We start from the raw sequence: 24,244 nt of genomic DNA on the forward strand, positions 1-24,244 counted from the left end.
CTGCTGTCGGCAATTGCGCCGGCCCCACCGGCAAACTCCCTCTCTCCCGTGCCCGAACTCCGCCGGGCGTGCCATCCAGGTCCTGCATTCCAGGGGTCGTTGGCAACCCGTTCGGAGCCGAACGAGCACTCAATCTGACAATGTGGAGTCACATCCGCGCCGTTCCTTCAACCATTGTTCACAGTGAGAAGATCTAGATTGTGTGGCATATTTGTTGTTCAGCTTGACCTGGGTAAGAAACAAGGTACACAGCGAATTCATAGCGTTGTGGCCTTCTTTCAGAGCGTCCGGAGGCTCGGCCAAGAATCATGATATTCGTCAAGAACGGGACAAGACTGTACGGCTTTCAGCATGCCAGCGGCAGATCACATGCCGAATGGTATTTCAGTCAAGAATATCCTCATCAAGTTGTCCAAGTTCCCTCCAGAAGCTTCTCATATCTAGGCGCCACCTCTCAATGACGAGGATCCTATATCATAGCAACACATATGCCCACTGGTACCAGTTGAGTCGAAGAAAAACGGACATCAACACCTCCATTATGGTTCTCCATCGCCCGTTCGTCCCAGGTCCTGAAAAGACTAGATAAGTTGAGAACTTCACCAACACTTCACATCATACTCGAGATCTACATTTCAAGTGGCAGACAATATATGCAAAACCACATGCTCGACGTCAGATTCGCACGTGAAGACAGAAAAGAAAGAAAAAAAAAAAACCCTCTCCCCTGCCCCCTGCCACGATCCGAACTCCGTCCCAACTTCCCCCCATGTCCATCACCATTCCAACCGGGCGCGTCGGAGCCGAAACGAAACCGCACATTTCGGACTTGAACACCACAAAGAGCAAAGCAACACCACAATTTGTGGAGACGGTCCGCCCGTTTTAAGAGTGACGGGACAAGGGAAGGGGAACGGGCGCGGCAGGGCGGGCGGCGGCGGGCGAACCGGCCGGTGCCGGGTGGTGGTGGTGGTCAGTGTCATCCCGTTAGCGGTCCCGGTCCCTTCCCGTTCCCCTGTCGAGCGAGATCCCGCGATTTACACTAAAAAAAAAACCGACGGCGCGAGATACCTAACAGATTTGTTGTTTGGCCTCTCGCGTTACAGATTGCAGCGCACATTTCCCCGGTGGTGATAGGATGAACATCCACTTTTTGCCATATTGTGTCATTGTCAGATCAGACAATAAGCAAGCCAACGAGCCGTATGCGCGCGAGTAAGCGCAGCGCAGCGGCAAGAGAGTCTCCACGGCGTCGGGGCCACGGCACGTCTGCAAAAGGCTTGGCTTTTTGCGAGAGCGATCGTCGCTCTCACTCCGTCGAGAGATATGCGATGGGCGGCGTGTGGTGTCATTCGCGATCCGGAGGAAGATTGTCCAAAGATGCCCCCCTTCTCATTCCGTCAGATCTAATCAGCTCGGCGAGGAGGGGGCCTGATTGAGGTACTTCTCTCCAAGACATTGAACATTTATCAAATAGGTAAACGGCACATGAGACAACGTGTTCAGAAGTACGTAGAGAAAAACTTGCTCATGAATCGCTCGCAGCACACACACACAGGAAGTATGCTTAATCCGGTAGGTAGGTACTAATCTCTGCAAATTCATAAAACAAACATCGTGAGTGAGGCTCTTGTCCGGAGGTGGGCAGCTAGGCCGCTTCCACGGACCACCGCCGGTATTAACCACCCACCCACCCACCCACTTACACAAACAGCCCACAGGTCCACGCCCACTAACCACCAGATTGACCCCCTCCCCCATTCCTCATCAACCCCCGTCCGTCCTCCTTCTTGTCTCCTGAGATGGTTCCAGCCTAGAGATTCGAGATGGTGTGGGTTTCATTGAAGCGATGAGGAGGGAAAGGGGCGGACCAAGAGTACCCAGAGACTAGAGCCAGCAAGGATCGCACACGGGGAAAATGAAATAAAATCAGAAGCCAAGACGAAGAGCCGGCGACCTGAAAGAGCGAATAAGGGAAGAAATCTCGCGAGAAAAGGATTCTTGCCCCTCCTCATCATCATCCTTCCCCTCTTGCTCCTCCTGCTCCTGCTCCTCCATAAACACCTAAAATTTTTACCGAGACAACACATTGCATGTCGTATCTGCTTTCGATGCAGCACCGCGAGATTGCGACTCCACGACCGGTGTGTGGCGCGCCACAGCGGTCCGAAGAGCCGAGGCCCTGAGCAGCGCACCGGTTCGGTTGGTTCATCGACGCCAAGCGAATCTCGACTCCAACAAAAGGACCAACGGGTTGCAGAAAAAAAAAAAGTCTGCAATCAACCCTTGTCAGGTCCGGTCCCCTTACCACCTCGTCCATGTGGCGAACGACGGTACAGTCCCAGGAACGACGAGGCCGGTGGTGGGACACATGGGAAACGGGTATCGGTTCCTACGGGATCGCTGCGCTTCTGCTGCGCTGCTGCTGCTGACATGACGACGTCTGATGGGCTGATGGGGCCTTGATATTTCACTTTCCACAAACGCGCCGTTGAGAAAGCCGAACCGATGCATGCCATATGCCGCATCCCGCATGCCAAATTATGCGACCTACCTGAGACATGCAGACCGATTCCCCTCCATTCTGCAATATCGCGGCACGAGAGGGCATTTGCCTTAAGACGCAAGGGGGGGTGTAGTCAGATCAGGAGCATCGCGGCCAAGTCATTCATTCATTGGTGGTGTGAATCAATCATTGATTGCCCCTCTTTCGTCTTCATCTTCATCTCTTGTTTGTTGCCTGGTTTTTTAGCTCCTAGGGCTGTTCTGTCTGTCTACCAATGCGGTAGGTACATGCCCGATTCTTCCATCTCCCCCCCCCTCTCGTCTCTCGCTTTCGCCTCGCGAGGCTCTCACTCCGTAGTATGTAACCTGTTTCCGACCGTTTTCTCATGTACAGGGTATAATGGTACATAGACAAGAGTCTAGGGAAGCGAACTGAGTATAAACAAAAACGGCTGCTTCATGATAATCTTATCATGCATGCTTTTTGAAAACCCCCAAGCATGTCCAAGACAGCGTGAACAAAAAGCAAAAATATGACAACGAACATGCGTGCCCCCAGACGCCATAAATGCAATGCATGACGGAAAAAAAGAAAAGAAACAAGTTTGGTGCCGAGGTAGCTGCTTCAGCTTCGTCCGTATACGAGATCCATACTTCTAGGGAACGTCGTGTCCATTGGATCGTCCAACTGCCAGCACCTCCCCATAGGCAGTATATTGTCTTTGCTTTCGTCCTCGTGACCAAACACCCTGCCGCCAGCTTGAGGCACTTCGGTGGGCAGGCGATCCTGCAGACCACGCAGCGCATCAAGACGCCTTTCCAATGCAGAATGATGCGCCTCAGCTTCTTTCCATACGGTGCTTGCAGCGTCGACGATGGCGCTTGCGACAGCAAGCCGATCCAGGAGAACCGAGATTTCGTCCAAGGACCCCTCCGCCGTCAGAACGTCAGCTGCCTCCAGGATGACGTAGCTCATGAATAGAGGCGGTGCACTGATCGGAGCCCGCCGGGCTTGAAGCAGCACCTCTAGCATGCCTGTAATGTCTAGAACATGCGTTGCCTCCTCGTGTATGCGTGTCAGGTACTGCAGCCGAATTCCCGTTGCGATTTCTTGTGTCGAGACGTGTCGATGGAGTTGTACCAACCCGTGGTGGTAAACCAGATGGATTGTGAGAAACGTGCTCAGAGTACCGTCTTGAGCGGCCAAATCCATGTTGCCCGGGTTGTACTGGAACCGTTCGGGAAGAGATCCACGCCAGCTGATCAGTCTCTCCGCCGTGCTTTCGACCATAGCAGCCACGTCCTTGGCCTTGGCCGAGTGCGGGCTGTGTGCGGTTCTGTACACATCAGACATGGCCTCCGCCCAAATGACCACAACCTGGATAAGGTACGACGAGAGGCACAATGGTTTCTCGAGGGACTTGGACGAGCGCAGTATTTCTGCCGCGAAGAGAGGTGCGTCGGACTCTTCCTGGCTCTCGAAAGTCTCGACCTGGCTTGGCAGGCGGATAAAAATGTCTTTGGTGTTCAATGTACTGAGTCGATTCGGGAACACTCCGTTGAGGCGCTCCAGCTCGAAACATGCCCAATACGTCCGCCTTCGGGTCTCTGCGTATCCGGCTCTCCTGAGATTGTATGGAAATGTCGTTAAGCCCGCTTCGACAGACTTCTCGAGTTCGAGGTTGAGCTGGAGCGATATTGCGGTCGAGATGGCTGTGCATAAGATCTCAATCGCCTCGGTTGGTTTGGAAACCGAAAGGAAGTACAGCGCTAGGAGAAGACGCGCCTGCACAAGTTGAATGCCGGTGGCGGCTCGTCGCTGTGCGTAGCTTACGATTTGGGCGTACTCATGGGCAATGGCCTTGGGCCCCCCTGACATGGCGACACCGACGGCGAGGATGCTATAGATGAGCATCCGGTCTTCTGGAGACTTGATATGAGCATTACCGGTCACCCAGGATTTGAACGCTGTTTCGGGCAAGAAACGAAGGGCCATGGTGCTGTCGGTGTGTACGAAGAAGGAGGAGATGATGGTGCTAATTGCTTCAGGGTCGGACACATACGGATCTGTTTGCCATGCTCGGCTGAGCACCTCCCCATGAAGGGGAGGGAGTTCAATAGGCTGACGATGCTGCCATGAGATGCTGGCCTTTGCCGCTTCGGGCGTACGATTCATCGACGACGGCGCGTTCGCCATGGGTGAATAAGAGTCGAAGCCCAGGCGCATCCTCTTGTGAGACATGGGCGGCTCTGGACTGGGCTGCCGTAGAGTAGTTCGAGGAGACACCGAGGCGCTGGAGTTGCTGCCAGGTCGGTGCAAATCGTTCGGGTTGGTCGGGCCTCCCAATCGCCGCATGTCTTCCGGCTCTGCGGGGGGCGTTGAAGAGGACGTGTTGTGGCCGCCTCGAGGTCTGAAGTATACAGGTTAGCAACGTCTGTTGGGTCTCCAGAGCGTCTCGACGAAATAGCTTGTCGAGTCACCACTTACGCATTCTTGAATTTGCAAATTCTGCCAAACTTCTCGCACTGCACACATCGAGGGTAATCCGGGTCGCATTTGATCTTCTTCTCTCGACACGTCACGCACGCAATGGCCAGTCGCTTTCTCGGCTTCCCTGCCTTTGTCACCCCCCAGTGAGCATTGACTGCCTCGCCATCGATGACTGTCTTGCAGTGACTGCCGTCATCGTAAAAGTAGCACAAGCCTTCCCCAGGGACCTCAGCAGCTCTGACAAATCGCGGAAGAAATTGCGTGCCGGTCCATATCTTGGGGCCGAGGCCGTCTTTTGACGGCACTCCTTCCGAGTTTGTTGTACTCGACGTCGTCGCTGCTGGCATCAGGCCGGATCCTGTCGGTGGGCGCTGGTCTCGGTAGGAAGACCCGGTGTCCTTGGGGCTAGAGTAGTGATACGAAGGCCTGTCATAAGGTCCTCGCAGGGGCGGTTGGCTTTCTCTAGATACCAACGAGTATTCGTGCTTTCCTGCCTCGTGATGCATCGACCAACCGCCCCCCAAGCCTACATCGGGTCTGGATTCCTGGCGGCCGTATTCCGTCTCGCGGTATCTCGGAGATCCAGATCCTGAGAAGGTACGAGTCAAGCCATGACCATGCAGTCCCTGCCTTTCGTGGTCATACCTCGCATCGTAGGTACTTCTTGGTTGAGAAACTGCTGGGGAATCCTGTGGTGGGAAGTATGAGCCGGCGTAGGCGCGGTCACCTTGGGCTGTAGGAACACGAGGCCTGTCCAGGGGAGAGGTAGCCGGGTAGCCACCAGGTCGATCAGATGACGGGGAATGCATCGGTCTGACTGAAGATGGAGGTCCGAATAGGCTGCTCAACGAGGGTAGCTGTTGACGAGGGGCGCTCTGGGTTGAATCTTTGCGTCCAGAACCGTCTTCTGAGCTCTTGGTCGCCATATCGGCCGTCGAGCTCTGCTCATAGTTAGACATGGGAGGAGATAATGGGCCGAGTCTGGCGTTCCAAAGCTTTTCGGCAGGAGGAGATGGTCTGGAGGAGTAAGAGGATGAAGATGGGCTAACCAGCCCGGGAGGAGAATCTGGGGCGGCCAAACGAGGGTGGGGTTCCAAAGCTAGAATACCCATTGAAAAAGCGAGTTGGTGCCGTTGAAGGTGATGCCGATGGGCATTTCCGGCCTGAAATACCTTGTTGTATTGTCGAGCCCGAGACTCAAGGTTCGAGTGTTGACCAACAGGTTGGATGGACGAAGTTTGAGAAGACGGCGTTTCTCGAGCCAAATAAACCAAGCTAAGAGCTCGATGGCACAGCTGATATCAAGGTTTGTACGCCACGGCCCGGGGTGAGTTGAGAGAAGAGAAGTCCTACACCCGGATACTCGATCAAAGAGGTATGAACACGAAGAAGAATTCGATATACTCGGTGGCTGTTTCGAGATGGCGTACCAGAGCGGTTGTTATCCCTCTTCGTATCTGCCGACTGCAATGACCAGACAGTTAGAAGAGTGGGATAGATGAAGAGAAGAAGAACTAGAGGTGTGTGGGAGTAGGATATAATGGAGACGGGTGGCTTTTGAGATTTCGGGCAGAGCAAGGTAGGGCAGGCGCGGAGAGCGCCTCAACGTGTGTAATGCATATCCTATCCACTTCAATATGCGTATACATGTTCATGGGAGGCAGTTGGCCAGTTGCCCCCCTTCGGCCACACTCAGGGTAACGAGCTGCGAGAGAGATACACCGAGGGGCCAAAAGGAGACACTAAGGAAGAGGACCAACAAACTGGATTGGCTTGGCTCGTTAGATTGGGGAAGGGAGCCGGAAGGGGCACCGATAGAGTGCTGCGAGTGTATTCGTACACGACGGGTAGGAAGTACCGTTCGTTCTAGGCGCACACACGTGCGGCGCATCTCCCAAAAGCCCTTGACTGCTTCTCCGCCGTCTCGTCGACTTGGCCAAGACGAAAGGCGAAGAGTGAGCTAATCCGACCTAGCGCGTCGTCGGCGCCGACGGCATGGCGTGTGCCAGTGGCCTTGTGGACGGTTGCGAGGGGGGAAGAGACGAGTTGCTGCGTATATTGCACGTATTTCGGAGGCACAATTGCATTCCCTCGAGGCATTAGCCTGACGGATAGGGCCTCTTGGGCCTGTATCCAGCGTCGCAGCACAATAAGGCACAGCGATGCTGAAATGGGGCAGCTGGGTCTGGTTATGCTCGATGAGGGAATCCTGGTTGCATGCTGGCAGGGGTCAAGGGCTTGGGTGACCGGGGTGAGGTGCAGCGGAGGGGGTGGCATGGGGAGTTTGGCGAAGAACAGAGAAGCCGCGAAGGGAGGGTATCCGTACTGCGTATGGAGGACTCCCGGTAGACGCCCTGGGAGGGCTAGTCAGGGATGGCTAGGAGCTGCGAGCAAGGGGTCTTGGAACTGGGGATCCTTGGAGATTTTGGGGACGGGAAGGATAAGACGGGGAGGCAGCGAGAGGCGAAAACGTGCGAGGCATGGTCCGGGTTCTGGAGAAGGGCACAAAATCTGGTGACGACGTTGCAAAGGGGAACGAGATGACGGCATCGATCCTTTGTGCTGAAGAGGTCGGATGAGAGATGAGATGGTTTCCGGGGTAAAAGGGTGATGCTGGTTCGACACGGCGTTTGTTGCTGCTGCCGCTGCCGTTCATCTCTGAGTCTACTACCTCGCGTGTCCGGGAACGATCGGGGACCTTGAGCCAAGACCAGGGCAGCGGAATAATGATAACGATGGGCCGGCGGCCGCGAGGAGACGCTTCGTGTCTTTTCTCGGTATTTTGGCTGTTGGAGCTCGAAGGATGCATAATGAGGGTCGAAAATCCCTTGCCATGATCCACAAAGAGCGAGCCCAGATGGCGAATTGGACGCAATGAGATAGGCTCGGATTGCCGGGAGAGAAAAGGAAATAACGAGAACGGTACGCCGGTTGTTGGTTCATTCCAATGGATTGTGGATCTCGGCGCGGGGTTGCGCGCTGCACTCCTCGTTGACAGGATATCCCGTCACGCCAGTCTTTACCGGTGACATGAAGAAGGTACACAACAGTCTGTAATGTGTGATGTGTGTGTGTGTGTCTGTGTGTGCATGGCTGTATATGGAAGTATCCCGACAGGTAGACTTGAGATGAAGACCTGGGGACCAGAGTTTGAGTTTCGATGAGATCCGGCTGGTCTTCCAACAGCGTTGTAGACAATAGAAAGCAGGGTTGTCCAGAGCAAACGAGACGAACCACCAATGTCAGATCGGAAGATAGAGAGAAAAGGTACCTAGGCGTTCGGTGTGGACGCCGGTGGCGCAAAAGTACCTACCTGCCTGTCTCGGAGGACCAAAGTAGCTCTTGCAACGTCCTTGTGGGCTTGGGTGGACAAGGTTGGCAGTCCCCTGCAGCGATAGCAGAGGCTAATAAGACGCGTCCGGCATGTCTTCATTAGGTCGATCCCATTCCCTTGGGTACACTGTGACGGTACGGAGGCTGCGAAGATCTGGACCGGACCTGTCGTGGCCTGCAGCCGGCAGCGCAGTAACGCGCAGCAATGTGCAGAGTGCAGATATTGCAGTGCAGCGCAGCGCAGTACAGCTCAGGGCAAGGCGAGGCAAGGCAAGCTGGGACCTGGACGGAACTCCCGTCAAGAGTTGGAGCTCCGCGCCGAGGCTTGCCGAAGTCCCTGGAGAATGGACCGCATCGGTCTTGGAGTTTGGCATGCGCGTCGAGGAGGAAAAAAGAGTCCATTCTTGACTCTCGTAATTGTAGCCATACAGCGGGCAGAGCTGTAGACAACGTGAATCGTTTCGCTCTGGTGAGCCATTTCAATTTCACGAGAGCGGCCGAGGCGCAGATTCTGGCGCAACGCTAGAAAAAGGGAGGAAGCTGGATGGCTGGCGGGCTGACACTGTGGCATCATAACCAGGATCAATGAAATCCAGGGCCAATGCCTGCCGGCAGAATGCTTGTCTTGGCGGCGGGTTTGGCAGCCTCTCAGAGTCTTGAGCTGATGATCGACTGTCAAGGCAAGACAAGACTAGACAGTCAAAGAAGGAGACTTGTGGTTCGGGCTCGGTGCTGCTCCACCAGTCAGCCGTCGGCTGCGGTAGTGTAGGCACTAACAAGCCAGAGAGGAGAGGTGGCTCTGGAATGCGAGCCTGTTGGTGGTCGTGGGTTGCGTGTTGTAACGAGAATTATTAGTGTCGGCGCCGGTCACTCGATTAGCATTGCGGGCCAAGCTCGTCTCGTGGCTGGAGACGGACATGCTGCTCCTCAATCGCTCGTCTTCCCAGGGTGTCGGTTCCCGTGCTCCCGTGTCCTCGTCGGCCGTAGTCGCCATGTACGTTTCTGGAGAACGTCAGACGGGCGTTTCGTTGGCATTGTTCTGCAGTTCTGCAGCGGACGATTCAACGTGGAAGAGAGTTACCCGATCCCGTGGCGGCAAGATGAAGCAGACGGCTCTGAGACCGAGGATCCTGGATGGGTGGTTCATTGTGTTGTTGGGACCGGGGCTTGGTGGACTCTGAGAGTGCGCGGTTGCGGTTGGCAGTCAGTGTGGTGCGGTACGGTTTCTGTGTTGGGCCTCGGGAGAGGAAAGTCCATCCACAGTGTTGCAACGGTACGGTTCGGTCAAGGCCGTGGTCTCTCCGGGGTTGCGTTGCATCGAAGAGCCGGGCGACGGAGGTCCTGCTGGATAATTTGGAAAGATTTGCAGGGAAAAATGCTGCTTAATAACGCTTGCGTGGTTGACCTGCACCAACAAGTCCCGGGTTCCTTGGCCAGAGGGGCTCCTCCATCTCCGCGCTGAGACAGGCGATTGTTTGCCGTTGATGAGGATCGGATCCGAGATGGGATAGCTGCGATGGGCCGTGGAGATGGAAATGGAGATACGACGGGCAGCGTCAGGTGAGAAAAAAAGAAAGCCGAGAGGCGTGAAAGAACGAGGTGAGGCTCGACGCGGTAGTGTGAGACAAGATCGAGGATCCATGTTGCAACGTGCCCGGTTGTTTTTGTTGTTGCTGCTGCCCTGCAGTTAACCGTACACCTAGGTATCTAGGAATGGTTCCTCAGTCAAACCAGGTACTTCGCGTCGTTGTCTGCGCGAGAGAGAAACGTTAGTCGGAGGTGAAGTCGGTAAGATACCTAGGTACGGTAGTAGGTAAGGTAAGATGGCCAAGCCACACGGCAATGAGGGTGAAGGTACAGGATACGGGTATGAAGAGGCAGGGACGCTCGCTCGTACTGCTTCACCTGCACCTTCCTAAGAGGTACGTGAGGAACGAATACCTGAAAACTTTAGCTGGATCCACCGCCTGCTGAGGTCCTCCAATAGAAGGACCAAGGGTGTCATTACTCCTGCCCCTGAGCATTGTCCATTTTTGGCGCACAATCACAGATGTCATCCAATGTTTTTTTTGGTTAGCACTTTACAGAGTAAGGGACTTCCCTCACTTGTCATTTTTTAAAGTGTCACGGCAATGAAGAGTTCAGGTCGGGTTGATGCTGAATTGCCAGGGGCCCGTAGGGTGACATTAAACCTTAAGCATGGTGCCCGTGCTTGCCTTCCTTGCCTTGCTTGTCTCGATGAAAATGCAATGCTTGTCATTGTCAAAATTCTTATGGCATGTGGCAACGGAATGCAACAGGAAGCGGGCGGCTTAGTTTCCGTCTTGGTTTACAACTCACACATATCTGTACCTATCTAAGCATCTATCTACCCACCTGGGTTGCAAAAATAATGGCCGCTTTTTGGTGGTAACTGCTGAGAACACCGGCCATCGAGTTTGCAACCCGAGTGCTACCTTCCCTTGGCTTCTGCAGAAGGCACAATACCATTGAGTCTCATTTGCCTTGCAGCAGACCTCGATCCATCTCATACTACCTTACCTTGAGAGAGCATCGAGACAGATATTCTCTGAGAGGCCCGGCTCAAATCAAAGACCGAAAGACTTGGCGACGGAGCGCACCACACAAAGCGCAACCCGCAACCCGCAACCCAGACAGGGGCCCCAGCTCGAGGCATTCATTCCGCAGTCCACACTGCCATTCGCCCTCATCTCCAATTCTCCATGAACTGCGCGCTTTTGGACTCGTCTCTCCCACTGTTGGGCCGGGGAACAGGGCCCTCGTCCGGGAACCTCTCCCGGTACGAAGTAGTGTAGTGTACGAACTTGTTACTGACGTGTGGGTGCTACGCAAAGGGAACTGGACTGGGGCGTTGGAACGAACACGTCCAACACCTTGTGTGCTTGTGCACTAGCTATTACCAACCATGTCTCGCCTCAGAGACCCTGTCCAGCTCCAGCTCCGACTTCCAAGGCCCGAGTGGCTATTGTGAGGTCAACAGCCTTAGCTAAGTCATAAAGCCATGTCCGAGGTAAGGTGAGATAGCCTTCATTGTCGGTCAACGAAACGATTGCCTCATTTGGGATAACCTGGCGCGGGCAACATATCTGCCCAGCCAGCCTATCTCCGTGCTCCCAGTCCCAGCTTTTAAGTCCCGAGACATGTCGGAAACAGCAGCATTTACATGACTGGCTGCTGGCCGGCTGGACTGACGTCGTCTTGGCTCACTCACCGAGGAATCTGGGGGAGTCAAGGGACCATCCGCAAGGTGCCAAAAGTTTTCAGCTGTGAGTGGCTCGTGTTAGACATTGGATGACCTTATGAATGACACAAGGACTTGTTCTGCCTGACAATCTTGCTAGGCATCTTCTTGTCTCACACGCATCGTTCATCCTTCTTGAGGTTGGAAGCCACATCGGATCAGCTGGCCGAGACCCCGATCATGTCTTTGCAGTCGGTTGTTGTGTACCAGCACAGCAGCCTCTGCCTCTTCTTCACATGCTTGTTATCGTAATCGTCCTAGCAGATGCAGTCCGGGTCTGTAGAGTCTAGGCGAGAGAGAGGGCTACTGCGTAAGGTAAGGTAATTGGAGATGGAGCCAATCTTGTCGGCTCAGGTGATTCGCCTCGGTGGTACTGTTGGAAGGCGGCGTAGCTATCAGAACCCCCGTATTATGTCGCCCCTCGCTTTGCCGGTCATCAAAGGTTCCTCGTCTATCCGTACGGTCTGGTCTGGGCTGGGAGGTTTAAAGTGGACAAGGTGCCTTTCGCAGGCATGATCCGCCTGGAGTGGGCACTTGTCATGGGTTCGTCAACCCTGACGCTGACGCTGTCACCACCACCAACAGACGAAGCGTGCGAAGGTGAGGTGCCAACTGCCGTTGCAGTGCAATGTACCGGGCGCCATGTCTCCACATGGCCAACCGCCGTGCCCGTGCCCGTGCCCGCCCCCGTCCCCGTCCCCGTCGGATGTCATCAAGGGTATTACGGATAGTGTGAACTGCGAGTGCGAGCATGGAGGCAGTGGACAAATTCCTTCCCTTCTCGCTGATGGATCCGAGTGGGAAACGGCTCTGAGCCCGGGGCTCCCTATTGATTGTTGACCGGGTCCAGATTCCAGAATTCCGGATTTTTGTCCAGGATTGTCCTTTTGGGCAGGAACTACGGGAACCTGGACGGCCCTTCCCTTCCCTTTTCAATCCTACCTCGCCTTCCTCCCTTGAAGAAGCGAAGCACGAAGTACCTACCTTCCCTAGGCACTTAGTGCTTACACACGGCAGTCCACAGTGAGGTAAGGTACCTGACTTCAAGTTGGAAGGCATTGGATGGAAAATGAAGATGCCCGGGACCTCCAGATCGTCTCTCCTTTCTTGATATCAGGTGCCTCGGTATGTCATATGTGCATATGTAACACCTGCCGTGCTTTCATACACGGCAAGAACTTTGGACTGTGCCAAAGTGATAGTGACTGAAGGCACCTTCCTCCTTCCTCCCCTAGGTAGGTACCTGTCAGATCGGGCTGGTCTGACACCTGCCGCCTACTACCAAGTGCCATCTGCCATCTGCCATCTGCCGTCTGCCACTTCCTTCGTACCTTACCCAGCCAAATCTTGGGTGAGCACAATCTGTGACGATCATCCAATGCTCAATACCTTATTCAAACCTTTACTTCGACATTCTTCATCCCATTCCTTTCGTATACAATTCTACACTCGGCACTTGCCATCGTCGTTGTGGACACCATTATCATCGTCGAATTTCCATCTCTCAGCACAGTCACCCTTCTTTTGACGCCGCCGCCTTTTTTCCTCTTCTCGTTCCTTTGAAAAACACGCGACTTTCCAACTACCAACAACCAGCCGATAGTACACGGCCGTTTCGTACACTCAAGACGCACATAAGACGATGCTACGCTACCCAATAACAGGCACGTCAATGCCTGCCTGTGTTGCATTAATTGCTATCAGCCGCAACACAACCCAACCTTCGCAACCGACCAAATAACCCTCGACATCACATACGAATACATAACCGGAATGAACACATGTCACTGCGGCAATTTCCAACCCATTTCTTCGCTCCCTGGAAACGACATTCGTTCTGAACTGAACCAACTCGTCCTCGCTTCCATCTCTGTCCCTCGACCGGTCCGGTTCCCCCAGTCAAATTGCTCCGCGAGCGCGAGCGGGCAGGGGGCGAAACCACTCTGCTGAAGCGGCGTGACCCTAGCAAACCGCAATTCCCAAGGGACTGGAAATGGTTGCCTGCACCTCAGGACTTGCAACCTCCATTTGGAATCGCCTCGAGACCCACGATTCCGTGATTTTCCCTCACTCACGAGCCACGCCCAGAACCAGTGCCGCTGGCACTTTTTTCTCTCTCTTGTCCACCGGACAGAGACGCATGGCAATTTTCAGCCCACAGCCGCCGCCTGCCCACACATGCGTTCCAACGGGTCTAGGAAAACGACTTGTCATGGATTTTCATCCATGGCGCCCGCACCCGCCCTGTTCACCTGCGCGACTGAGAAAAATACCGAAAGACTGGACTCTCCTCGACTCTCCTCGACGCGCTCGAATCGATGGTCTGGAGACGCAAAGGCTACCAGTCCCCCCCGGGGCCGGCCGGGTCTCGAATCTCGCATCCGAACGGACCTATTGTGGCCTGTCACTGCCAATAACACTGGGCGGACACTCCACCAACCCATTCAAAACTGGAATGTCAATGACTGCACCAACGCCAGCACCAATAATTCACACGACTTGGCGGATCACACACGCGCACACACCCGCGCATTCTCTCACATTGAGGTTTTCGCCATCGTTTTGGTCCCAGGGGCCGCCGGCTGCGACGTGGGCAGCAGACATGACCCCAAGCTCAAACCCACCTCACCTTCGTAACTCGGCAAACGAGCGAGCCCAATTAGCCCCATCGCCTGATCAGCGCTCCAGATTAAATGGCTTCAATCTTCACCTGGTCCGCACGGAATCCATGAATATGGGGACTCTGGGCTATCGGCATGGGTATCGATATCGTTTAAAGCCGGACAAGACCGGATTTCCAGCCGCGCCCGGGGCTCACTCGCACGAGATCAAGGGCGAGATCCGCTGTGGACTCTGTCGGCCGCGGCTTGACGCTTTTTTCGCCTAGCATCCGCCTGCCAATGCACCGCTCCACCCCTCGGCACTCGCAAAGCCGCCCAAGCGCCTCGTAAAATGCCGTGACAAGTCCCGGAGATGGACCAGACCACACCTTATATTACCCTGAATCTCGTCAAAGTCCCGATACTCGGGTTTTGGATGGGCGCCTCGGTCGCTCGCCGTCGTTGCGCCACCCGCCAACTGTTGGCCTTGCGAGTCATGCCGACACGGTTTCAGCAACTGCGAGTTGCCCATCTTCACTCATAGAGGATCGTGTCCCGAGTGCCACTCCCCGCCCGTCGCCCGTCGCCCGCTCGCCTTGCCGCTTGGCGCGTTGCGAATATCTTGTCATGTTGGATGAAATTCCAAAAGTTCCTGAATCATATCTTCGCCCGCCCACCGGTAGAGAGGGCTTTGATATGGAAACGCACCGGCTTTGCCGCAAAACTGACCCATATTTTAGTCACGTCAGCTCCTTTTCACGTCGTCTTTCCATCTGGGCGGCCGCTCAAAGACGTGGGACCCGCGATTTACACGATCTGCGAACGACGGCCCAGGGCCAACAACGGCAACACGTTCAAGCCGAGGTTGCTGAGGGAAACCCAGTGGGTTCCGCGAAGAATCCCACCACATACCAGCCAACCCGGATATATGGCTTGAAGATTACCCGCCGGAACAAGGCCACGCTGAGATCCAGCCGCTCGGTGACGTTGTCCAGACTGGCATTACCGCGAAGCGCCGTTGGCATCAACCTTACAAGTCACCGATACCTGGCAAGTGACAAAATCAGTGTGTTCTCCAGGGCCTGGCTACGAATCGTTGCTTCACTTGGAGAATATGCAATCCGGGGTGTGGGAACGTGCCCGCTGTCACTGTCAACGCCAATAACGCACATTTCCGTATGGAGCGGCAGTTCTTCATCACTAATTTCTTATTGATGCTTCGGCTCAGGGGTCGTCGGTGTAGTTGAAGTGCCCCTCAGCCCTCTCAACTATAGGCAGGGGGTATCATTAACAAGATCGACAGATTAGACTTGCGCTGGGTCTACCGCGCGCGAGAAGAGCATTCAGGCGTTTTCGAACGGCCTTCACGTCCAAGATCAAAGCCGCCAGTGATGATTTCCTTTGGCGGACCGCGGCGGACGTCATTCAGGTTGGAGGCGGGCCGTGTCGTCCCATATTCGTCTCCGGAAATCCCTCTACACAACTCGCCCCGACGAGTTCATCCCACTGAATAATCGCCCCAGGTCGAATGAACCATGATGTTCGCTAGCAAGTCAACCCCAACTGCGGGTGAGCCATCCGAACTCGTGAAAGCAACCTGGGTTATGATGAATGAAAACACGTCGAGTAACCGACCACTCGCACCTGTCCCGCGGCTGCTGTCAGTTGGATTATCTTGACAGATTGACTCGAGTTGGACTTGGCCTTGGCCGGTCTAGGCAAATGCGACATTCAGCACACATTGGATGGCAGTTAGTGGGTGACAGCAGCCGCAGCAGCTGGAGCAAGGTCCATGCTAGCTTGTACAGCAAAAGGGCCACGCTAGCTACCGCAGGGGAATCCTTTCATATGCCTTCTAGAAATTTGCTGAGGTTCGGTGCGCTCACACATCGGCAAGGGTTCGCTGCAGGATTCAGGTCGATCCGTTCTAGGAGCGGCGACCGACCGACTTCCTCTTCGAGCCTGAATCCCGATTCCATCGTCGGTTGGTCCCTAGGGCGGACCATCTTTCGGCCACCGACTCAGTCCGTTGCGCACGTAAAGCGGTCGACGACGACAAGCCGCTTCAGCTTTTCAGGGGATTTCTGCACCGAAGCCATGCCGATGCTGGCCGGACGAACAGCTTTCCTTAACCTTCCTTTTGGTCGCTGGTTGATTCCTCATCTTGGACAACACCATGTTTTGGCAACTTGCTCAATGGCACTGTGTTGAAACTAGGCCAGGGCTCGTCACGACTGTTTTCTGGTTTGGCAATGCTGGGATCTGTTCCCACGCCTCGGCTGATCTACCAACCACAGTTGGGCCGAAGACTTGCATACGCTTACCTGGGAGACAAAACACACCTGGGTAATTCGTGCCTGAAGTATCTGTCACAGCTTGCAAGCCCGGTAAGAACCAACGTCTTTCGAGATATTGGATTGAATCCACGCCGAGGCGAATATCGTCAACAGGCATTGACCCAAAGACACCACCTGACGCCAGCCGAGGGGAAACGACGCGATTGTGTCGATGGAGCATCTATTTTGAGGTCTCACGAGATTCATTCTTCAACCATTATTCGACATCATCGCAATTCGAACAATGAGTCGTTGGAACACAGAGTCGTAGATTCCATCTCTATCCGAATCGAAGGACATACCGGGCTTTTGCATTCAGTCGCTTCGCTCCACGTCCGCGAAGCAGTTGCAACTCTTGCAGACCAGTAGCTTCAACAACTCGCAACGGCCCAAACGCACACGGGTGATTAGGCCGCAGGATGGCGATGGCTTGCGAATTATATTGCGAAGCAGTCTACAGACAACGAAGCTGTGTCAATCGCACATTCATGCTGTTTGTTATGCGACTGCACAGTATCTTGGAACGGGATAGCAACATCGCTTAACCCGCAATCAATCACCACCCATTCAGCCTGTATAGAACCGGTGTTGAAGTATTTACCTTACAATGAAGCGAGATTCGCCTCTCACAAACAAGTTTCCTGGAATTTGTCCTTTGCTTCAAAGGACTCGGATTCTTGTATGCGACAAGGGCATTAGATCGAGTTAGACTCGGCATTCCGCACCGTCCAGCAGCCAACCCTGCTTGGAGCGAACCCATGCCATTCACCCCTACAATGGCATTCTTCGACAGCAGCTGGACGATTTCCCGGGAGAGGCTTCTCCATTATTTCTGTCACCCTGTCTTATTCCGTCTCCACACCATGGTTTTAGGCAGCAGGATAACAAGATGCACCCATCACCAACCATCGAGATTTACCAATCACTTCTTCACCTGGCAGGTCATCGCCGTCGCATTTCTGTTGGACGCGAGCTCCCGATCTACAATACTGCTACTTGAGCGATTTCAACCACACGCTGAGTTCAAAGTCGCTTCCTGAGCGAGACTGTCGTCATGGATGATGAGTCCCTTTGCGCCCCTCTCAAGCACAACACCCTCGCGAACGGATCAAGGGTGTTGAATTCGCCGAAAACTCCACATCCGCCTGGCTTCCGGAGGCCGCTTGACAAGGGCAGGACGCGCTACATTGTTGACTACTGCACATCCTGTTCAGTAAACTACAAACATGAGGTTGGCGATGCATAACCGCACATTTTGGCCAAGTCACTCGAAGGGATGAGCAGAACCTCCCGCCACTGCATTGTCAAGGACACAACGAGGTCCTGGCGGCGCAGCAGAGAAGGACATTTCGGATACAGAACTGTATTCAGGCTTTCAAGGCATGGATTTGAAGGTCCAGTTTCGCATACGATTGATTTGGCATTACTTGGGAAACACTCCCAACCCGACCAAAGCTGAGCGCGGCGAAAAGCATGCTGCTCGACCTCAACATCAACAGAACTGCCAATATTTCCCAGCTTGGTAGCTTCGATCTTGCCAAATTTGCATTGCGGACACCGTCGTCTGGAGCATTTCATAATGTCTGATGAGTCTTCTCACACCGATTTCACTGAAGATGGACGGTGGCCTACAATGCAGACCTCGCCAGCCACTGCTGAGGAAAAACACCAACCTCTAGTATGAGGCTGTTGCGCGGAATTCACCACCCTGGATCAGCGCGCCCAAAGAGGCTTCAGAAAGCGAATCAGGCTCTCAGTGGCTACCACAATCGGATCGGACGCTAATCAACTACCCTCGTCCATGATTGGAACTTGCGAGGAACGCACGCAGGCGAGGGACCAGGCCATTTACGATGTGGGGGCTCGCCTGCTGCTTCCTCCACATTGCCATGCCTTTGCGGAGCTCGTTGTCACCCAGGACGGGCGCGGCTCAGGCCATATTGTTGCTAGCGGTACTTATCGTATGAGGGGAGGAGACGAGCACAAGGCCAAGAACAGGGCCATTTACCTTCCAATTTCATCGGCCCCCAAGTCGCATCCCTTGGGCGGTAACAGTGGTATCAACAATACTCTATTCAACTACTTACCTAGCCTGCGTGTCTACTTAGGCCCATTGATTCGACTTACCGGACTCAGCGAATGGACGAGGTGCTTCCAACCGTAAAGATGGTTTATGTGGATGGCCTGGCCGAAGTTGGACATAATTCCACCGGGTTTTCTGTTGCAGGTGACCTCCTGCGGATCTCCCGTCAGATTACGTTCTTTTCTCATTCCGGATAGTCGACCTCGGTGAGATTGATATAAAAGCAAAGTACTGGAGAAAGAACCCACCAGGGGACGTGGAAGCTACGACTGACCGTATGCACGCACTGCTTCTGTTTGTTCCATGCATGTGCGCGTGCCGGGCACCTATCTATGCCGTTGGACGATGTGCAGCTCCCGGCAGCACAATTTGCTTTCCTGCAGGTCCGAATGGTGTTGGTCACCACCTCCCTCTAGTACGGCAATGAGAACAGTTCAGATGTTGGCCTAAACATGGATAGGCAACACGCTCTTGGCGGCACGGAAGAGACGGTTGCCGAGGCGTCGTGGGCTTCAATATTGGTGCAAGGAATCGCAAAGTTGTAAGCCAACGAACGGGTCATATCTTCGAAACAACTTTCAGATATGAGCGGGAGATGTTGCGTTGCGTCGAAGACTCTGGCGTAACATCGTGCGCGGACAATGGCTTGTGAAGGCGCGAGGGAGAGGGGGGAAAAGCAGACACCTCTCCGCGAAATCTAAGAATAGCCGCGCTGCTGCACACAAACCCCAAAAAATCGACAACCGAAATCCTGGAGAGCAGATCCCCCAACGGGTTGGCTGAAGTTTGGACGCCGCGATGACACCCTGGGCCCTGGACTTCGGAGCCGTCTCCCCCCCTCTTCTGAAGATGACGTGGGACCAAAAAGCTCGAACCATTCCCGGCCTGGTCAGTAGCTCCGAGCCTCTGATTGAAGGGATTTTTGTTTCCGGCGCTTCCACGTTTTCCCAGCACCAACGGCGGGCTGGGGGCAACTGTCAACACCGGCCGGCTCACCTAGTGCACAAACAGACCGCAGACACTTATTACCGGGGACTCATCCTACAATTTAATAGTCCGAGGTGGACGACATACGGCCACTCATTACCTTAGCTCCAATACCTCTACTGTGGTAAGGTACTGTGCCGCCCACAGGCTACCTACGGGCACAAATGGCAGATGTTGCCCTCATCCAGGCCTACGACAGGAGGCCAGGTCTTCGTTCGAATAGCGCATCACCGAATCGATAGCTTGCTCAAGAGGAGCATGGGTCTGGTAAAGTTGCGCGCAGAGGCAAGCTGACGCTGCAACCAAAGGGAGGCATTGGAGGTATCCCGATGTGTTTTAGATTGGCCATTCCACATCCATCCATCCATCCATCCATCCATCCATCCATCGGAGCAGAGAGGATGGAGCCCACACGCAGAGATGCCGCACCGCGCTAGGCCCTTAATACCGTATCGGATCATGGTATGGCGGTCCATCTTGTCACAGCCGATTGCCAAATACCCGGCACTGCGAGGGAGCGATTCGACTGACTGGAACGGGAGCACTGCGTGGTGGTCGACGTAAGCAACCACCTGCCATGCACGGCGTCAGAGTTGCCCAGAAAACCGCCGAATAAGACCCTGGATTCGCCCCGATGAAGCCGGAAGTGGCGTCGACAAACCCCGACGAAGACGCGCCCGAAGGTGGTCGGGGGCTCCCGTTACTGGCTGCCTTCTTCATCGTATCCATTGCCGACCTACGAGCATCTAGCAAGGTAGCCTCCTAGCGCCGGTGCGTCTGACCAGTGGTGGCTTGTCATAGGCCCGGGACGGTCCCAAGAAACCGGAAAAGCGTTTGGACGTCCACGACGGCGACGCTGATAGTAGCTTGCCGAGACGCCTTCGCGCTTCCTAGTCGTGCCTCTCTTCTCTCCAGGGCTGTCTGCTGCCAGTCTGCGGCCAGAACCCAAGGCCCGTCGTTCCCAAGTCGTTGACTAACGGGCACACGCCGCTGCCACGAGGCACGAGGATGGGATCGGGTGGATGGATGAACAGATGGATGGGTGGATGGTCTTCCCAAAGATCCGTCTGCGCCGCACAAGCTGGGTTTCCTCGACCTCGCGTGCTCCTCCTGCGAGCTCTTCATGGCTGGTAGTTGCATACGAGCCCTCGTTGCCCGCCATTACCAATCTCTTATTTTTCAAGAGACCATTCATAAGGCTAACTTGCTGCGGCATTGCGAGCGACGCTTGCCAAGGGGAAAGGGGGGCTACTTTCGCTTTTCGGGACTTGACAAGACAACATGGCACCACCACAAACCATCTGGACCTGGGCTGGGCGCCTTGTACTTCGGCAGTCGTCCTTATTGACATTTGTGCGCTTACTATCCCAGGATACCTGGGCTTGCTGCATCCCGCTGCTTGCGGCAGGACAAGGACGAGGAAGCAAATTGCGGTGTCTGGCCAGAGCTTCGGCCCCCGAAATCTGCCCTGGGATCCCCTGAGGTCCCTTTGCGGACGATGCTAGAAGGTGGACCTGGGGCGGGGGGCCGATGATGGGGTCACCCTCCCAGGGCCGCCGTCGCCTCCGTGAGAAGGGCGGCCAGAAAGACTTTTGGTCCAACGCCAAGGTTGGCCATCGGCACTGGACATATTGCCTTGCGGAGTCCCGGATCAACGTGCCATTTGCTATGGAGGGAGCCTCTTTCAGACTTTGCTGCTTTCACGTCTTCTGACTGGCTGTTCGCTTCTCCCCTTCGGTGCGTCCGCTCTTGTTATTCTCACTTTCTCGTTGACCGATCGCCACATGCGACTTGAGGTTCGGAAGAAAGGCATAGAGGGGAAATGATGGTCCTGTTAACAGGAAGACACTGATCATCATGGGCGCCGTTTTGGGGTGCGAGGGTGCGTCGGTCATGGACGTATCCGACTGGTGGAGGAGCTCGTTCAGAGATGGAGCCGCAGTCTTGACCGGGCATGATGGCTGGATCCAACAACATCAACATTGCCTCTCGAAACCGCACAAAGTGGACAGAAATATACTGTCTTCCTTTGCAGCGAGCTACCGCATGGCAGAGAAGCGAGGTTGAAGGGACAACAGAACGTCGTCACAGCCGGCGCGGCGTATCCCCGCAGGGCCTGCAAGATTCCAAGAGCCGTAGTGGTCTCCTCACATCGTGGACGACCGTCCCGACTCACCCTTAAGCTCATGTAGAGAGCATCCCAGGCCAACCATCATGAAGGTAGATCTCGGACGAAATCACTGCACCGGTCTGCAGACGCAGACTGAAGCGTCGTTTCCGGACGTTTCCAGCCAACAGGGTAATTTCGCGACACGAGGCGGGCATATATATGGCCCGAATCACGATCAAAACAGCCGCCTAAGCGGAGCACGTTCCCGACCTGTCATCGGGCCTGGAGAAGCGGCGGCCCTACAACATGGCTGAATGGCAGGTGCAGAAGCTCGTGCTGCTGCTGCTGCCGCCGCGCCGCCCTCTGATATACCGAGAGTCTCAGCCCGAGTCGTTGTAGCCCTCCCAACTGTTGAAGATCCTTATGCGAACAAGCCCCCGTGGATACGTTGTGGCTTTACTGCGAAGCATGCGTTGGCTCGCAAGGAAGTACGAAAGAAGAACCTCGAGATCGCTGCCGGGAGGGAGCTCAGTACGCACACACCTGTACCAGAGGAGCGCGCATCTACAACATAGGGCTCGCCTGCATACGCAGTATCGTTGGAAGGGAAGAGTGCTGCCCCCCTTCCGCCCCCCTTTCCTCCCGTGATATGGGGCGAGACTGGCCAACATTCGATCCGCCTTGGGAGACCAACGGCCGCTTGACGAGAACCGCAGCCGTGGGGTACAAGCGTACTCACAACGGACGAGCTTTATCACAGGAAGACCTCTAAACTAACACACATCTTATTCGTGGTAAGTGAAAGCCACGCCGGGAACTACACGCAAGCGCAAGACCTAACGTATGAGATAATGACTGTCTGTGGAGGAGGTAAGGGACGACCTTAACGGCGCAGGAGAGGGGGGCAACCGCAGTCCTGCCCAACAGCCAGCTGGCTGTTGGATTGGGGCGTGCTGCCGGGTGCGAAGGGAATTCGTCCAGCGCCACTTCTCGTACTCGTACGTACGTAAGTATTGGGGGCCGAAAAAAAAAACGCCAAAGGCGCAGCAGAAGCAGCATGCAATCTGCGTCTTGCTGCTGCTGCTGCTGCTGGCTGTTGGTTCTCCATTTAGGGGGAGAGAGGAGAGAGGAGGGGGGGTCTGTTGGTCTTGGATGTCCTCAGTTCCAAAACCGACGAAACTTTATCTGATTGCCTGCCTGCTCGCCTGCCTGCCGGCTCTCTCTGTCTACGGGAGGAAGCTTCCTGCCGGCTCCTAGATTCGGATTTCGCACATGATGTCGTTGGACCTCAGTCAGACCCCATCACCTCCTGACTGGCTAGGCACATCCAAAGACAGCTCACCGATAAAACAGACACAAGCAGGCCAACGGCGCAGGCCTCTTTAAAGGGGGTGATGGTGGGTGATGGAACAGCATGGGAGTTGGTGCCAACAACTCAATGGCGGATGAAAGATACATCTCCCCTTGGCTTTGCTCTTCTCTGCCCACGACACTCGGTTTGGTGAGTCTGAAGAACAGAAGCCATTCATTTAGACCGCCGAGTCCCACATCTTCCGTATTCGGCATCGTTGTGGCGAAGAGACGAGGAAGCTTTCCCAGGCCCGTAGAGTCAGATCTCAACTACGTCTTCCATCTTTCTGCAGCAAGCCAGTTAGTCTGCTTCATGTCTTCATTCAAACAGCAAGGGGAGAGGGGAGGAGGGAGGAGGGGTGAGGCAGACGCAGACAGCCCCCTTTACGTCTCCTTTCCTGGCGTTCCTGAACCCGATCGAGACGACGCACATTGTTGATGTAATCTGGCCGACGCAGTCAGTCAGTTAGAGGAAGGAGACTGGGATCTTTCCCCTCGTTCGTGGTCTAATCTTGCGCCGCCGGCTAGAAACGACACGGAGTCGCTGGACCTGTCTAGTTCTGTCCAGACCTCCTCCGCTTCTGCTCTCATCCGCGCCAGGCGCGGGGGGGAAAAGGACTTTGGAGTTTCGCAGGTACTCGACCTTGTTGAGCCTGGACAAGTGTGTGACGTCCACGTTAAACTGTATTCGTAGAACGTAGTTAGGTTGCCGGCGTGCTCGTTCTGTCTGTCTTCGCCGTCTGTTGGGCCTAGATGAATAGAAGTAGGCCATAGTACGTAGTCACCATGCTCCCTCTGTCAGTCCTCGTCCGCGGTCTGTTGGACTCTGTTGGACATGGACACTTTGAGGAACACTCACACAAAAGCCGTCGGTGGCGAGTCAAAGTATCAAACTCCAAAGCAATCAAGTTATGCTAAATGATGAACTATGAACATGTTCCCGTTTCCCAACCGCTCTCCCTCTCTCTCCCTTCGTGTGAAGCGATGTAGATTTTCTTGGTGTCTTTTCCCCTATAGTCTATTTCCCCTTTTTTTCTTTTTGATCCTTCCACACTTGCGTAAATTCATCACTGTCTCTCCCACACACACACCAAAATAAACCCTCCCCTTTTTGGGAACAGAACCACCCCGGCCGGCAGAAAAGAAGCAGCAGCCAGCAGGCGCAGACAGCAAGGGGCGAAACGAAA

General features: G+C 54.7%; 1 protein-coding gene across 1 annotated transcript; it reads right to left on the minus strand.

Annotated features, from left to right (window-relative positions):
• Positions 1-3,130: 3,130 nt before the first annotated feature.
• CkaCkLH20_01138 (uncharacterized protein) lies at positions 3,131-5,805 on the minus strand (the record flags this gene model as incomplete). The annotated part of the gene is made up of 3 exons (XM_038883857.1): positions 3,131-4,916; positions 4,994-5,401; positions 5,642-5,805. The coding sequence occupies 3 exons, from the start codon at positions 5,803-5,805 to the stop codon at positions 3,131-3,133; spliced, it is 2,358 nt and encodes a 785-aa protein (XP_038750449.1).
• Positions 5,806-24,244: the final 18,439 nt, after the last annotated feature.

Source organism: Colletotrichum karsti (genome assembly GCF_011947395.1).
Source record: "Colletotrichum karsti strain CkLH20 chromosome Unknown Scaffold3, whole genome shotgun sequence".
Taxonomy (NCBI): Eukaryota; Fungi; Ascomycota; class Sordariomycetes; order Glomerellales; family Glomerellaceae; genus Colletotrichum; species Colletotrichum karsti.